The sequence below is a fragment of the Sinocyclocheilus rhinocerous genome, unplaced genomic scaffold (assembly GCF_001515625.1).
Source record: "Sinocyclocheilus rhinocerous isolate Xijiao unplaced genomic scaffold, SAMN03320098_v1.1 scaffold444, whole genome shotgun sequence".
NCBI classification, from domain to species: Eukaryota; Metazoa; Chordata; class Actinopteri; order Cypriniformes; family Cyprinidae; genus Sinocyclocheilus; species Sinocyclocheilus rhinocerous.
In genome coordinates, this window is record NW_015645540.1 from 963,393 (window position 1) to 981,656 (window position 18,264).

The window sequence follows — 18,264 nt, forward strand, 5'->3', positions numbered from 1 at the left end:
AGCTGTATTTTTATTTCGTTATTCGATTAGGTTATTTATCTATTTTTTCCTTTCTAGGTTTGTTTTGTTTGTTATTTTGGCCTTTGGGACATCCTGGAGAGATGCTCTTTATTTCACTTACTTGTTTTAAAATAAATCTAATCCTTTAATCTGACTAACATCATGGATTTGTTTGATTATCGACCGGAGTGATTCGTACTTGGGATTCCATTACCACAACCCAGATTTATTATGCCCTGTTAAGAGCTATATTTTTACTACCCCTAGACTCGGGGCGTAATATAACTCGGGGCATAACTATATCTTTTTAGGGGAAACATAAGGGGTTCTTACCCTTCCAATGAGCACTGGTTCTGGACCAGCATACTCCTCAATGACAAAGAACTGGTTCCAGATCCAGCTTCGTCGTCTTCTGGATCGAGAGATTTCCCCTTTTTGTTGATTCCGCTCCTCATCTTCATCCTCATCCATTTCCTGGAAAACAAGGCCTTGTCCATCTCTGCCAGGGCGAGAGTCTCCGCTCTTATCCACCTCCTTCCCTCCCCATTGTGGATCTGGTGGGAGTTTTAGGATGTGACTGCTGTCAATGGGTTCTGAAATTTGAATCAATGGATTCTGAGTGACACCGAATGGCATACGAACACTCTGATCTGATTCCTCTTTAATGTCAAGACTCCTCTCAGTCAGTGAGCTGAAAGCATCAGGCCGATGTCCCGAGCCAATCTGAGACGGAGAGTGTGATATGCCCATATCGCTCTGACCAGCCAAGGGATTCGTCTCCGTGACGGGCATGATCTCACTTTGGGGAGTTGATGCTAAGTGAGTAGTGAAGTGTTTGTACTTCCATGAAGCAGAGCCCAGTGCACCTCTCACCTCCATTTTTCTGTCCCCCTCGCCTAGATCCATATTGAATCCGCTAAATTGTTTAAAGACAGTGTGAACCGTCTGATCTGAATTTAAACTGGTATTTGTAGAAGTACTTGAATGTAGCTCCGCAGTCTGATTGTCCGAGTTATAAAGTTCAGGAGTGCCTATCCTGTCTTGTTTTTTCATTTTAAATGCCTCCACCTGACTGTGATCCATGTTGATCAAATCCCTTTTCCTACTGTGACTCATTTTAACTGGAATATTTAGACCTGGGACACTCTGAAGCTGGGAATTCACAATCCGTACAAGGTTCTCTTTAGATATCAGTTTTAATAAGCTTCCAGTCAGGTTCAATTTTCGAGGGGAATCTGGAGTGACTGCTTTTGTACCCACTGTTGTGTGAACAGCAGAATTTGAACTTGCTCTGGATCTTGAAGGGATTTTGAATCTGGTTCTGTTGAAGTGCATGCCAGAAGTTGTCCTGTGGTGCATCGGGATCCATTTGTCAACTCTTCCACCTTTCTTTGTGTTATTTCTACTTCTTTTAAACTCTAAAATGTCTCTAGTGTCATCGATTGGTGCTTGTACCTTTAAATCTGCTTGATCTGAGTCTTCGTTTATTTGTACTGGAGGTTTGGCATTAAACCCAACAAAGTTTTCCTTGGTGAAGACAGGAGAAGCTCCATGGCTCTGGTGAGCTGTAATCTGCTCTTCAACTTCCTCAGGACCAATCAGTTCTTTGAGTCTTGTCATTGTATTGCCATTCCTCTCCGGACTTGTATCCCATTGGTCAGTTGCTCCATTTCCTGTATGCTGGGCATGAATTGAGCTCACTCCCCTTCTCTGAACAACCTTAGTGACACAACCTCCTCCTACAAAACAGAGGGACACCAACAGGAGCAGCCTCCTGTCAATCATGTCGTCCGATTGTTATGTATTAATTTAACCAACAACTGTTGAAAAGACGTGTTTGCTTTCCACTTGTCTTCATTCTTTCGTTCTTCTCTTTTCACTCTTCTCCACTTATTCCTCCATTACACCGCCTTCATCCAGTTTAAGTCACTTGTGTTCACTTTATGTATCTCTCTCTATCTAGCAAAGCTTCTGTGTTTTGGTGCTGGTGAAACGTTTTACTCAGTTTCCCACAGAGGGTTGTATGCCCTAAGAGAAAAGATAAAGATAATTAAGTTAAAACTTTAATCATTGCAGTATGTTAATTAAAAGTGGAACGACAAGGCAAGGTAGCAGAACACACAGCCAGGCTGATTTATTAACGTCTGAGTAATCGCAAGACAGCAACATCAGCAGCATCATTAGAATTCAATATGAGCCAAGGTGGCTGATATTTTCTTGTACTGTCAGATGTCGCAAGTATCATCAGAAGGCTTATAGGAAAAATGTGTTATGGCATTTCATTTGTGCTCATTGAAGACAAAGTCCTGGTGGGTAGCGCACACAGTGGCGCTCTGGATCCGGATCATGTTGTTTCCTGTCTTATATTTGACTAAATATAAAAAAGTTGCAGTTAAGGTTCTGTATGTTTACATACTGTAATGCAATAATACATTTTAAACATTTGAAGTTGTATAAATTTACATTAGCTGACGTATTATGATCAACCATGAATTAAAAATGAATTGCTGTATATTTATAAATTAACATTAACCTACTTTAATAAATGATGCAAAAACAGTTAAAAAAAGAATACAAATAAATAAAATACATATACATGAAAAAAGCACTTTACCCTCATTGGCTTGCATATTGTATGTTCAATTACTTTCATATCAGTGTGTTTGATATGTCTTGTGTCAAATTCTGGGTCGATCTTTTACAATACTGTCTCACTAATCAGCACATATTCTCTTGTTTATTGCAGTGGTTCTCATGGTCTTGGAAAGCCTGAATGTATGAGGCCATTTTAAAAGTGTGATTTCTAGACCTGGGGAAGTCATGAAAAATTTTGTAATGGACTTACATTTTTCTAGTTATGTTAAGCTCTAAAATGTTTTTAACCCTGAAAAAAATGGATTTAATTATTTTAATAATTTAATTTATTACAAAAAAATCTACCACTCAAGGTTCTGTAAATAATAATAATTTTAAAAAGTTTTAAAATGAGCAACTTTTTCATTACAGTAAAAGTACCAGAAAAGTACCTTCAATTATTGTCTGTGACAATGGGGGGCCTTGAAGTCTAAAAAACTAGTGATTTATTTTATATAATTTTTGGGGCAACCTATGTGCATTTTATTGCAATCAACTGTAGTGGTTTTTAAAGTGTAGCACCTCATTCTGAGCCTCCCTTCTGTGTCAATACTTCAAGGTCTAGTTCAAGTGCTCTAGTTCAAGTGTTTGTTTGTTCTTTGAGTCAAATATCAAATATCTGTTAAAATTGATTTAGGTAAAAATCTATTCAAGCATGTGCTAACTGAGGACTGAGGGGAAAAAAACATCAACCGTCAACCGTATTTTTTTTTTTTGCTGAAATGAATGACAGACTTTTCAAGCATTCAAGCATGCCATCTACTTCTCTAATAGAAGCTCCTTCCAAGTTGGTGATGCATCATTTCACAGGTTGATTTTTTCAATTACCTGGAAATGAAGCTGTTTCTACCACAATACATTAGGAACTGCGCAATTTTACAGTTTAAGTGTGATGTTGAATGAGGCTGTCTGATTTCTGTAGACATGAACAACGAAGCACTGCAGTGTGAGTTGTGTTTATGAAGAGTAATGAACAGTAAGTTGAATGATGGTAATGGTAAAACTGCATAACACTGCATGATGGGTTGTATATGTGAACAAAGATGCCCTGCGGGACATATAATTGCAAAACAAAGAATTGTGGACTACAGAACTACTTTGACTCAAGAGCAGTGTGTTAAGAGTTAGAGCCCTGGAAATTGCATAAAGCCAGCCAATCAGACAATTACTGGCGATTTTAACAATTTTTATGTGCAATGTGCTTCAGACATTCAGCGAATAAACACTATTGTGGATTTACTGTAATTGCAGACGAATGCACAAGGGATTCTACACTACATTTAACTCTTGGTTAAACACTAGGTTAAGGTCAGTTTTAACTATCATTAACACTCATTTTGAAAGGGGATTACCACTGATTTGGCAAGTTAAAATAATTGTGCCAAAAGTATACTTTGTGATGCCAGAATGCCATGGTGAGTTGTTTAGCAACAGACAACCAATTATGAACAGCTTCAGTACTTGTCATATTAAATATTCATGTGCTTTGTACAGTTGCAGAAAATTTCCATGCACCCATGTCTGAGGGAAACAGTGATGTGAAAATGAAAAGTCAAAGTCAAATGTGAAATGAAAATTCACACTATTTTCTAAATGCATGTCAATGATCTTACTGTGAATGATTCATTCATACACAGTTTTTTTTTTTTTTTCCAAATGTCATAACTCCATCTTCAGGTGAAACGATGGGCGTCTCTCTGGAGACTTCTCCGATCATTTAGTCTGCTTAAACCCCGCCCCTCTCTTACAATAAGATTGCATTCAAATCTGCCAACCAATCTTTTTTTTTCTTCTTTTTTAATAATCTGTTTCACTTGAATTTACATCCTAATATGGAAAAAAATACTGTCAGTGCTTCCGTTTCATCACAACTTTTACAGGATCAATAAAGCTATGCTATTATTTAGCATATTTTCAGCAGACACAAGACAACCAGAGCGATAACACGATGACATTCCCACAGACAGACAAGCAGTTATTAAAACAGGTCACATCCTGTCAATCAATGTTAATCACCTCATGAATATCCAAATAAGAACTTTAACCCAGCATTAACAAACGCACAGTGTGAAGTCTATGAATTACTAACCATGAATAGAGTATGAACTGTGTGAAACATGAATAAGATAACCGAGGATTACATTAACCAAGTGTAAGAAGCCCAGCTGTGATAATTGCTGAGTAATGCGTTGTGAGTGTTATGTCCGCTGTAAATGCTGTGACATGCTAGTACAGTAGCGGCGCTCTGGGTCTTGTCAACACGCCTACTGAAGTATAACCGAATCCTGCGTATCCTCACAGGATCCCTAAACTCCCTCGTTCCCTCTCCCTCCTGATTATTCACACAACCATTCATTCCTTAACAAATATTCCTCCTATCTCCTAAAAGCTTTTCTGTTCATGTTATATTTTCTCTTTCGTCACCTCCTCCCACTCACCACCTGTCTCTCTCTGCCTGGCCCTTTCCATTTCACAGCATTGTTTTAATATGTTATCCTCTGCTTCCCTCTATTGTGCTTTAACCTCTCTCACCTTCTGCACTTTGACTCGCTTCGATCAATCAGCCAATCTCTGCAGTGACATTGGGATTGATGGCTGTCTGGCACCTGCACTGATGCTAAACTAAATGAACCTGAAGCCGAGAGTCTTAATGGTAATTTATCTTAATGGTAGATTATACAAATAAATAAAAAATAAAATTAAAAAAACATTACTGTGCTACAACGGGATCCAAGTCTTCCCAGCAGCAGCTTTATACAATGAACAAATTAAAACAGCTGTTTGCTGGTGCAAAGCAGTTAAGTTTCATACAGAAATGGATTTGTTTTTGCTTAAACCACAGATGAATACGCTCCAAACAAATCATTCATGCAGATAGGGTTGATAGGAAACTGCCGATAGATTGTCGTGCTCTCAATTTAACAAGCTTGAAAACTACGTAGAGGCAAAATTGCAGAGGCAGTGAAATCTTCTTGCCAGCAGTGACAGTTTCTTTAGATTAGATTCATTAGAAAGGAACTTTTTTCACACTGGCTGACTTATTATTGATGGCTTGACGGTCATAACTTGGGCGCAGATTTGGATTTGGACAGTAGAGACAAGTTTCTAGTTAATAGACTGCAGAATAGAGTGTAGGAATATTTGTAGTGGCGATGACTGTACGTAATGCAAGTACTGAAAACAATAAAAGTGTGGTGTGTCACGTTTTCATAACACACAACAGCTGTTTCTTTTTTAAAAACATGTTTGTTTGTTTTTTTACAGCTGCAGTACAGATGTTTCACATTTAAAGTCATTTTATGAAATCAAACTGCCTTTTTCCATTTCGCAGCATTGTTTTAATATGTTATCCTCTGCTTCCCTCTATTGTGCTTTAACCTCTCTCACCTTCTGCGCTTTGACTCGCTTCGATCAATCAGCCAATCTCTGCAGTGACATTGGGATTGATGGCTGTCTGGCACCTGCACTGATGCTAAACTAAATGAACCTGAAGCCGAGAGTCTTAATGGTAATTTATCTTAATGGTAGATTATACAAATAAATAAAAAATAAAATTAAAAAAACATTACTGTGCTACAACGGGATCCAAGTCTTCCCAGCAGCAGCTTTATACAATGAACAAATTAAAACAGCTGTTTGCTGGTGCAAAGCAGTTAAGTTTCATACAGAAATGGATTTGTTTTTGCTTAAACAACAGATGAATACGCTCCAAACAAATCATTCATGCAGATAGGGTTGATAGGAAACTGCTGATAGATTGTCGTGCTCTCAATTTAACAAGCTTGAAAACTACGTAGAGGCAAAATTGCAGAGGCAGTGAAATCTTCTTGCCAGCAGTGACAGTTTCTTTAGATTAGATTCATTAGAAAGGAACTTTTTTCACACTGGCTGACTTATTATTGATGGCTTGACGGTCATAACTTGGGCGCAGATTTGGATTTGGACAGTAGAGACAAGTTTCTAGTTAATAGACTGCAGAATAGAGTGTAGGAATATTTGTAGTGGCGATGACTGTACGTAATGCAAGTACTGAAAACAATAAAAGTGTGGTGTGTCACGTTTTCATAACACACAACAGCTGTTTCTTTTTTAAAAACATGTTTGTTTGTTTTTTTACAGCTGCAGTACAGATGTTTCACATTTAAAGTCATTTTATGAAATCAAACTGCCTTTAAATAAAGAGTAAAGATAAAGAAGAAAGCGAATGGGAATTCTAAAATAAACTCCAGTGTAATATTTGGACATTTAAAGGTAGTGGACAAATACTTAAAAAATATCAACATGAAATCCAAATTGGCCATATTTATTTTTATGTATATTTAGTTTTGACTCCATTCTGTTATGTAACACTCACTTTTCACAATCCAGTCAATTTCCAATTCCCAAATATTCAAGCCTCATTCAAATATTTTTCACTCAATGAATGTTTCACTCAGAAATGTGTCACATTAAGAAGGTGAAATAGGTTCCAAATGGCAATTTATGTTGAAAATGCTGAAAATAAAAAATAAATTATTTGGTTATTTTGTTTCTCTGTAACTTAAACAAATTTATAACACATAAACAAGGAAACTGGTCGAAATGGGGAAAAAATAAAAATCAAATTTCAGCTTTTCAACTGTTAGATACAGTTATAACCTACATATGGAAAACATCCATAAAAATGAAATAATTAGGGATTTCTGTGTATATATTTACATGTACATTTGTACAGTTTGTGTACAATCAATGTTAAAACCAAAACTACTTCATTGGTTCATCATCTAAATTAGCTCCAGACATCAAACAAATAAACTTATAATTTATAAGTTATAAACTTATAATTCAATAGTAGGTGGGAAAGAAGATGCAGTCTAACACTACAAAGATCCAGGTTGCTAACACAAAGGTCGCTGGTTTAGTTCCAGGAAGGAGTGTCCCACTGGACAGGTTCTGTGACAGCACTCTTGCTCTACCACTGTTGTGCTCCTGAGTGAGACACTTAACCTCGCTCTGCCCTGACTAAGGCTCTTAACACCAGCTTGTTTAAGTGCCTCTGCTCCAGGCAGACTGTCCCTCCAATTACAGTGTTACTTTAAATAAAGTATCTGCAAAATGACAAGTAACCATGCTGGATACATTTAAATGCTACAGTCCCCAAAACATGCACACAGAGAATAATAAGTTGCACAATTTGTCTTTGCATATTTCGCTTGCCCTATTTACTCACCCATCTAGTATACAAATGTATGTGCAGATCTGGACCTTGTGGGAAAAAAGATCCCATTGTGATTCAAAATTCTGCCCTGAATTAACCTGCATAGTGCATGTACAAGTAACACGTCTTACTTCAGCAGAAAAAAAAGGTTATCCATTACAATACTTTGCAGAATATTTGGTTTTGATGCAGCTCTGCCTACGCTCCACTGATGGAGCCAAGTGACAAAAAAAGAGGAATTTCTTAAGGCTACAAAAAGCTACAAAGATCCCTTTCTACGGCAGAAATCAATAAAGCTGTTGCCAACATGAAGAATGAAGAAGAATTAAACAGTAAAGTAAGCAAAGTCAGCAAACGAATAGTTGTGCTAAACGTTAATCACACTTTGCATTAAAAGTGGATGGGACCTAAACAAGAAGAAATGCTGGTTGTGAGGTCATGGAGATGACTCATGAATATTATTAACGGTGCATTAAAGTCATGTCGGAAAAATCATTTCTACGTGTTGAACGTGCATGAATGTCATCACAAAGTACTAAGTACAAGTAGGAATTCTAGAAAACCTTGTTGAATTTTATGCTGAAAAGGTAAATCGCCATCTTGTTTCGACCAAAGTTATTTGAACACACCTCTGTATTTGCAGACTTCCCTGGAGGACTTGAATGCACCATAAGAATATGCTTAATTAGAATATTTCTTCAGTTCAAAACTGAAATGTAAACTATTATAATACTTTGCTTATAAACTAAATTATTTAAACAACAATTCAATAGCATGGTGAGTGGCAATTCAACATAAAGCTAAATTCAAACAGTGATTTGAAATAGCGATCATTCTTGTCAACCAATTCAAGTGCTTAAAAGAACTTGTGGTATATGTTTTATATGAAAGCCATGGTAGCATTTTCATTTGCATACAAGGATTTAGGGTTCTGATCCGCCCTACTGTTTTAATAAACTATTTATATTCCATACCTGACGCAGGAACACATTTATTTTAGTGCTTTCCAGTTAATTCATTATGTTAGTGTGATTAATCATAAAGAAAGTAATGTGAGACAAAAAAATTATGCAATTAATCATGCCCCCTGACCTGTATATAAATTTAATAATAAATATTTCCATTAGAGCCATTCATGCTTAAAGTACTGTTTTGCTACAACAGACAAACTGCAACATCAAACCATATTTACAGAAAGTGGACAGGTAAATGTTGTATAATATAATATAGAAACAATAAGCATCAATTGGCATTAAGTGTAATTATATGACAAAATTGCTGCTATCCTTGGAACAACTATGCTTCCACTGAATTAAATCCTTCTGCAATCTATTTCAAAAAGTGATGGGGACATGTAATGATCCCTATGCTGATGCCCATCTAATAATGGTTCATGCGAGGGACGTAAAATACAGGTGGCTGGACTGCTCTATTGTCATGGGCACCAGGGTAACAGCTGAGAGCATAGAGTAAACCAGCGTATCGACATTGTCACATCTGTGGTGGGAGTGTATTAAATAAAGAGTAAAGATGAAGAAGAAAGCGAATGGGAATTCTAAAATAAACTCCAGTGTAATATTTGGACATTTAAAGGTAGTGGACAAATACTTAAAATATCAACATGAAATCCAAATTGGCCATATTTATTTTTATGTATATTTAGTTTTGACTCCATTCTGTTATGTAACACTCACTTTTCACAATCCAGTCAATTTCCAATTCCCAAATATTCAAGCCTCATTCAAATATTTTTCACTCAATGAATGTTTCACTCAGAAATGTGTCACATTAAGAAGGTGAAATAGGTTCCAAATGGCAATTTATGTTGAAAATGCTGAAAATAAAAAATAAATTATTTGGTTATTTTGTTTCTCTGTAACTTAAACAAATTTATAACACATAAACAAGGAAACTGGTCGAAATGGGGAAAAAATAAAAATCAAATTTCAGCTTTTCAACTGTTAGATACAGTTATAACCTACATATGGAAAACATCCATAAAAATGAAATAATTAGGGATTTCTGTGTATATATTTACATGTACATTTGTACAGTTTGTGTACAATCAATGTTAAAACCAAAACTACTTCATTGGTTCATCATCTAAATTAGCTCCAGACATCAAACAAATAAACTTATAATTTATAAGTTATAAACTTATAATTCAATAGTAGGTGGGAAAGAAGATGCAGTCTAACACTACAAAGATCCAGGTTGCTAACACAAAGGTCGCTGGTTTAGTTCCAGGAAGGAGTGTCCCACTGGACAGGTTCTGTGACAGCACTCTTGCTCTACCACTGTTGTGCTCCTGAGTGAGACACTTAACCTCGCTCTGCCCTGACTAAGGCTCTTAACACCAGCTTGTTTAAGTGCCTCTGCTCCAGGCAGACTGTCCCTCCAATTACAGTGTTACTTTAAATAAAGTATCTGCAAAATGACAAGTAACCATGCTGGATACATTTAAATGCTACAGTCCCCAAAACATGCACACAGAGAATAATAAGTTGCACAATTTGTCTTTGCATATTTCGCTTGCCCTATTTACTCACCCATCTAGTATACAAATGTATGTGCAGATCTGGACCTTGTGGGAAAAAAGATCCCATTGTGATTCAAAATTCTGCCCTGAATTAACCTGCATAGTGCATGTACAAGTAACACGTCTTACTTCAGCAGAAAAAAAAGGTTATCCATTACAATACTTTGCAGAATATTTGGTTTTGATGCAGCTCTGCCTACGCTCCACTGATGGAGCCAAGTGACAAAAAAAGAGGAATTTCTTAAGGCTACAAAAAGCTACAAAGATCCCTTTCTACGGCAGAAATCAATAAAGCTGTTGCCAACATGAAGAATGAAGAAGAATTAAACAGTAAAGTAAGCAAAGTCAGCAAACGAATAGTTGTGCTAAACGTTAATCACACTTTGCATTAAAAGTGGATGGGACCTAAACAAGAAGAAATGCTGGTTGTGAGGTCATGGAGATGACTCATGAATATTATTAACGGTGCATTAAAGTCATGTCGGAAAAATCATTTCTACGTGTTGAACGTGCATGAATGTCATCACAAAGTCCTAAGTACAAGTAGGAATTCTAGAAAACCTTGTTGAATTTTATGCTGAAAAGGTAAATCGCCATCTTGTTTCGACCAAAGTTATTTGAACACACCTCTGTATTTGCAGACTTCCCTGGAGGACTTGAATGCACCATAAGAATATGCTTAATTAGAATATTTCTTCAGTTCAAAACTGAAATGTAAACTATTATAATACTTTGCTTATAAACTAAATTATTTAAACAACAATTCAATAGCATGGTGAGTGGCAATTCAACATAAAGCTAAATTCAAACAGTGATTTGAAATAGCGATCATTCTTGTCAACCAATTCAAGTGCTTAAAAGAACTTGTGGTATATGTTTTATATGAAAGCCATGGTAGCATTTTCATTTGCATACAAGGATTTAGGGTTCTGATCCGCCCTACTGTTTTAATAAACTATTTATATTCCATACCTGACGCAGGAACACATTTATTTTAGTGCTTTCCAGTTAATTCATTATGTTAGTGTGATTAATCATAAAGAAAGTAATGTGAGACAAAAAAATTATGCAATTAATCATGCCCCCTGACCTGTATATAAATTTAATAATAAATATTTCCATTAGAGCCATTCATGCTTAAAGTACTGTTTTGCTACAACAGACAAACTGCAACATCAAACCATATTTACAGAAAGTGGACAGGTAAATGTTGTATAATATAATATAGAAACAATAAGCATCAATTGGCATTAAGTGTAATTATATGACAAAATTGCTGCTATCCTTGGAACAACTATGCTTCCACTGAATTAAATCCTTCTGCAATCTATTTCAAAAAGTGATGGGGACATGTAATGATCCCTATGCTGATGCCCATCTAATAATGGTTCATGCGAGGGACGTAAAATACAGGTGGCTGGACTGCTCTATTGTCATGGGCACCAGGGTAACAGCTGAGAGCATAGAGTAAACCAGCGTATCGACATTGTCACATCTGTGGTGGGAGTGTATCCTTGCTCAACATGAACAGCATATGCGAGTGAGAGACTGAGCACAATGCCCCTGTCACTATCTGGTCTCTCTGACGCTGTTAGGGGAATCAATGTAGGGTAAAAGTGTATGGCTGAAGCTGTCGGGAGCAGTCGCTCCTTAAACTGGAGTGTGTGTGTGTGTGTGTGTGTGTGTGTGTGTTGAACAGCAGAAAGAGACAGCATCAGATCTTTTTCAGACTTGCCTTTCGCTTCATGCGACATGCATCCATACATCCCACGGACAATCAGAGTATCTCACTGAACTGATTAATTGGGGCCATAAATATTTGTAATTAATTCTCCTTCTCCCCAAGGCTTCGAAATCTCTTGGTTCGTTAGTATTGGAGGCAGATCTTTTCCATCGATCGCCGGAAACCATGGTGCAGTGAAGGCTGTCACCAACTTAACGAGACTGAACATTTTAATTACAATTCTCCTCCGTACTCCTTACTCGCCATTTATTTCTCACTCTTACAGATATAACACCTACCCACAAAACACTGTTCTCAATCAGAAAGCCAGAAATACATTCATGCAGACAATGTGCTACATAAACGCTCCATTCCAAAGCCTACTGCGCTTTGGGGGTGTAAGACATCATAAGCACGCGTTCAACGTCAAGGCTGTTCCAAAAACTAGGCAACTTAATTACACTGCTCCCTAAAAGATCTTGCTATGACCGAATTTTAAGCAGCATCAAATGTATCTTTCTCAAGTAAGACAATCCCAGTATGCACTATGATAATTTCAGTGAAAAAAAAAAACGAGTAAAAAATAAATAATAATAATAATAATAATAATAATAAATAATTCAGCAAAAAAAAATTTACTTTAAATAGCACAAATGATACTTATGAAATTATGAAAAAATGGATATTAATTTTGAGATTCGTTAAAGAGTACAGTGTTATTAAATTATTAGTGTTTTTAAAGATTAACTTTAAGTAAGCGTTAGATGCTGGCCAAGATAATCTGAATGTAAAAATTAGGGAATTGAGCATGCATAAATAAACATACAATATGAAAATAATGCATAAAAATGTCTCATCATTAAAAAATATGTCTAATCACTAAAAAAATAAAAATAGTAATTAATTAATAAATACATAAAATTCTAATATTGGCCAGTAACTGATCTGAAATTATTTTAATAATTACATTATTAGAAACATATATAAAACATAAAAACCCAGACTAAACTACATTTTAACCAGAAAATGGTGTGTTCAATGCATGTTTATTATAGCAGACTGAGTGCTGTTTGGATGATGCCCAGTTGAGTTGCTGCCTATATAAAGTGTTCCAAATCAGTCACGTCTGAAGTTGTATTTCAGTTAGTATGTAGGCAGTAAGGCAGCTATCTAGGTTTTGGAACAGAGCTACTATAATGTTCTCGAAAACTCACTTACTCTTCATAATACACATTCCGCAGTTGATTTCAGATCAGAAGCGCACTTGCAGTCTAGGAAACATTATCCCACACATGGCAGTGGAAATAAATAAAGCTAGCTTTGTTATGTTTTTCGCCTCTCTTGCTGTAGTGCTCAAGGGAACAACATTCTGGACCAAAAGGGAAAAAGGAAAGAAAAAGCCTAGTATTTGTCTCTTTATTGCCCCTGTCAATAAATCAAAGCTCCGCCTACAAATATAGGCAAACTAATGCTGTGCGGAGTGTGACTGCAGGTGCTCCCTGCTGCGAGACCTTCAGTGTCACAGAAGTACAAAATGACTTTGAGAGAGTCAGTCTTCCCTCCCTCACAAAAGCTTGAGTGTGAAACAAGAGATCTGAGAGCCACAGCAACTGGGGGAAACTGCCAAAGCGCAGAGGGATAATACACGGGGCATTCTGTTTGCAAAAGGGGGATGTATCTACATCTAAATGGATAAAATCCATCATCCTACAATTGTATTTTACCTGAGGTGAAATTAATAAACTGCTGATCAGTATGCCGTGACTACGCCAGCATGGGGTGTCGATGGGGGGCCAGTGTTTTTTAAAATGCTGCCTCTCTTGGAACACTCAAGAAACAAGCTGGAAGGGGTGAAAATAAACACGATCGTAGACTGAAAAGGACAGAGGGAGCATAATCAGATGGTTTTCACGTTCTGATAAGTGCCAAGGATAAGTCAACTTCAGGGTGGTTCCCGTCTGGAGGATTAATATAAAAGGATCATTTTAACACAAAAGACAAAAAGGGGTTTAAAACCTCGCAGGGCTTTGGCACGCTGAGAGCGCTTCCGCCGGGGCAAGCGGAGGAGAGGAAATGAAAACTCAGCAATCGGCAGATGAAACGGGACAAGAGCAAAGAGAGATAAACAATCTCCGAGCCCCCTGTTACAAAACAGCCTATAAGTGACAATCAATCTGCCTCCCACACCACAAGCCAACTGGAGAAATCTTGCCATCGGAAATCTGATTATGGCTGATGGTTCTTGGACGCTAAAAGTACAGTGGGAAAATGGTGAACATGGCCTCCCTCTGACCCCACTGTCATAAGCACCTCATTAATAACATAATCAGTATTCACACACATTACTGAGCTTTTAATAATTCATAAATGGCTACAAGAGATGCAATGGGGTTAGCAAACAGCAAGAGATAAGATAAGAAACCTTTTGGTATTTGACGTGTTTGCAGTCTAAAATTAACCTTTTGCCAATGGCAAGACATATATGCACTACTGATCAAAAGTTTAGAATAATTAAATGTGAAATAATATTACAATTTAAAATAATGTTTTTTTATTTAAATATATTTAAAAATGTAATTTATTCACGTGATTCATGAATTTTCAGCAGCTATCAGTGTAACATGATCCTTCAGAAATCTAATATGCTAATTAACAGGGCAAAAAAAAAAAAGATTTTGCATTGTTTTTATTATAAAAGTGTAATCATGCAATGAGCCCCATCTCACTTCCATAAACCTCAAAACTCTCACTTAATAAATGCGCTAAAGTCCCAAAACCACGTAAATTAATTTTCTTCTTAGCAAAAAAACAACAAATTAAAATATCGTCTTCCAACAAGTGCAATACTTTCATATCCGTTAACATCTCCAAAAGTAAACCTTTATGAAAAAGCTGTTAGAAGATGTGTGAGCCACAACATCTGCTTTAATAACCATTTGTATGTCACTGATTTCAATTTATCGTCACTAATATTGAAATTTAACCAAGTATTATTTTGCAGTTCCAGTAAACCGGCAAATAATTGCTTTATTTATTGAAATCTGTTTCCATTCACCTCTGTGTTTGTTTTATGATTTAATGATTCTAACCGAGTCGTTTGTGAAAGATGGTAAGGAGGGTTACAATTTTATTTTTACGCTGCACTATACACTGGAAAATGGACTTTCAAGTTGTCTAGTTAGATCTCATAATGATAACTTCTGCTCAGTCATCAGTTTAGCAACACATGTATGCCAGTGTTTCACAGACAGAGCGTTGCCAAAGAAGATTTACTGAGTGAGTCAGAAAGTGCGGAAACATTTGCTGAAATTACACCTGATGCCCATCAAGAGTCTTTCTTCTTCTTCTGCCTCAGTGGCTCTTGACATCAAAAAGCTATCTGATCCCTTCAGAACAGCACCTGACATTTTACTGAATGGCCTTTGCAAAAGCTCTATATATGTGTTTGGTCTAAAATTAACCTTTTGCCAATGGCAAGACATATATGCACTACTGATCAAAAGTTTAGAATAATTAAATGTGAAATAATATTATAATTTAAAATAATGTTTTTTTATTTAAATATATTTAAAAATGTAATTTATTCACGTGATTCATGAATTTTCAGCAGCTATTACTCCAGTGTAACATGATCCTTCAGAAATCTAATATGCTAATTAACAGGGCAAAAAAAATAAAGATTTTGCATTGTTTTTATTATAAAAGTGTAATCATGCAATGAGCCCCATCTCACTTCCATAAACCTCAAAACTCTCACTTAATAAATGCGCTAAAGTCCCAAAACCACGTAAATTAATTTTCTTCTTAGCAAAAAAACAACAAATTAAAATATCGTCTTCCAACAAGTGCAATACTTTCATATCCGTTAACATCTCCAAAAGTAAACCTTTATGAAAAAGCTGTTAGAAGATGTGTGAGCCACAACATCTGCTTTAATAACCATTTGTATGTCACTGATTTCAATTTATCGTCACTAATATTGAAATTTAACCAAGTATTATTTTGCAGTTCCAGTAAACCGGCAAATAATTGCTTTATTTATTGAAATCTGTTTCCATTCACCTCTGTGTTTGTTTTATGATTTAATGATTCTAACCGAGTCGTTTGTGAAAGATGGTAAGGAGGGTTACAATTTTATTTTTACGCTGCACTATACACTGGAAAATGGACTTTCAAGTTGTCTAGTTAGATCTCATAATGATAACTTCTGCTCAGTCATCAGTTTAGCAACACATGTATGCCAGTGTTTCACAGACAGAGCGTTGCCAAAGAAGATTTACTGAGTGAGTCAGAAAGTGCGGAAACATTTGCTGAAATTACACCTGATGCCCATCAAGAGTCTTTCTTCTTCTTCTGCCTCAGTGGCTCTTGACATCAAAAAGCTATCTGATCCCTTCAGAACAGCACCTGACATTTTACTGAATGGCCTTTGCAAAAGCTCTATATATGTGTTTGTGTGGATTCACTACATGTTTACACAAAGTTAATAAGGCAAATATGTCAAGATGATGTCAGTTGAGTACATTTTAATTGAATTATTTACATGATATGCTGGTTAATTAAGAAATCAACATTAACTGAGAAAAGCCCCCAAATGAAGACAATTCAAAGACTTCATATTACTGCGAAATGTATGAATTAGACTGTACGAATTCATATTAATTAGCCACCAATTCCCCAAAACATATAATAGGTATGAATTACCATGAGAAAGTGTTGGAATAGATGAAAAATGGTTTTAGAAGAAGAAAAACACAGCTTAAACCAGTTTAAAATGGCTTAGTTTCATCTGGTCTTCCATTAGTCTAGCTGGACTCCCAGCCTGACCAGCTGAAAAATTACCAAAACCCCTCTAAAACCATCCTATATTCTGACCAGGTTGGAGGCCAGTTAAGACTAGCAAACCAGTTGAGGCTTGTTTAAGATGTTTTTAGGGATCTTTTAAACTTTGAACGGTCTTTGTATATGTGGCTCACTTATAGTAGCATAGGCTACTTGCAAAAACACGAATATGGCACTTAAAATGTCATTGTAATTGCTCTGGTGTTATTTATTATTTTATTTATTATTCTCACTTAATTAACATGTTAAATTGACAAACCAATTTAAATATTAAAGGCTGTAATGAAGAAATGTTAACATTTCAAACATTACAATCCATAAGAAAAAGACAATGCCTTTGTCATAAAGCCTGAAAGAGAATAATGACCCTTAATAGCTCATTTTACTAATTACTACTCGTTTGTCATTAAGCTGATAATTTCATCCAGAGCAATTTACAATACGCTTATTATGGAAGGGTACCCCAAGTAACTCCTGTGGCGTTACTTGGGGTAAAGTGTCTTGCTCAAGGGTGCGATCCATTGATCAATCCTTGCGAGGTCTGAACCTACAGATTTGTGATTAGCAGCCAAGATCTTTAACCTCAAGCCTTTCTAAAAACTGCTCAAATTCGTTCATACAACAACAAACACTTCCATTGTTGCCTATAGTTACAATCTAGTCTCTGAAACGTCTATGAAAAGAGCAAAAAAGCAGCAATACAGTAGCTCCACAGGGCACATCCTCTAGCTGAATGACGATAAAGTGAACTTCTTCAGCAAACACAGATCGATTGGCTTTGTTTAAGCCGTCTGTTAAATAGCCCTGCTATCAACGCTCAGAACTGACATCTTACGTGAACCCAAATACATCCGAATCAGACGCTTTCTTACTATATCACAATTTACTTGTGAAGGGTTATAGAATTAGAGCTATACCTTTGCTTAGTTCTAGGCTTTAGGGATTCACTATGGCTGGAGGTACTGATCAAGCTAACAAGCTCGCAGCAGTGCTAGCTGAATGCTAGTGTTGTGGGCTGCTAAAAATAGATAAGACTTTAAGTTTGTTTTTGGGTTTTGTGATACACCTGAGGCACTTCTGTGACTATATTGCCAACTAGGGCTGGGCGATTTTCCAGATTTTATCGATTAATTCGAATTTATTGTTTTGCCACGATTTAATTTTTTAGAAATCGAGGAATCGCGATTTTGAATAGAAATATTACCAAATGTTAGAATTAGACACTTTGACAATATGACGGTGATAACAGTAAAGAGAAAAGAACGATCCAACTGCATGTCGGCGCACGTGATTAACCGCTCACGTGTGACGCGCTCTGTGAAGGACCAT

At 36.4% G+C, this 18,264-nt stretch overlaps 1 protein-coding gene across 1 annotated transcript in view; it reads right to left on the reverse strand.

Annotated features, from left to right (window-relative positions):
• The window catches only part of LOC107706285 (uncharacterized), a 162,369-nt gene that overhangs the window by 84,255 nt on the left and 59,850 nt on the right, over positions 1-18,264 (reverse strand). Inside the window, exon 2 of the mRNA XM_016509964.1 lies at positions 334-2,028. Within this exon, the coding sequence (XP_016365450.1) occupies positions 334-1,785 (1,452 nt within the window). The 5' untranslated portion in view covers positions 1,786-2,028. The remainder of the gene's footprint in view (positions 1-333; positions 2,029-18,264) is intronic.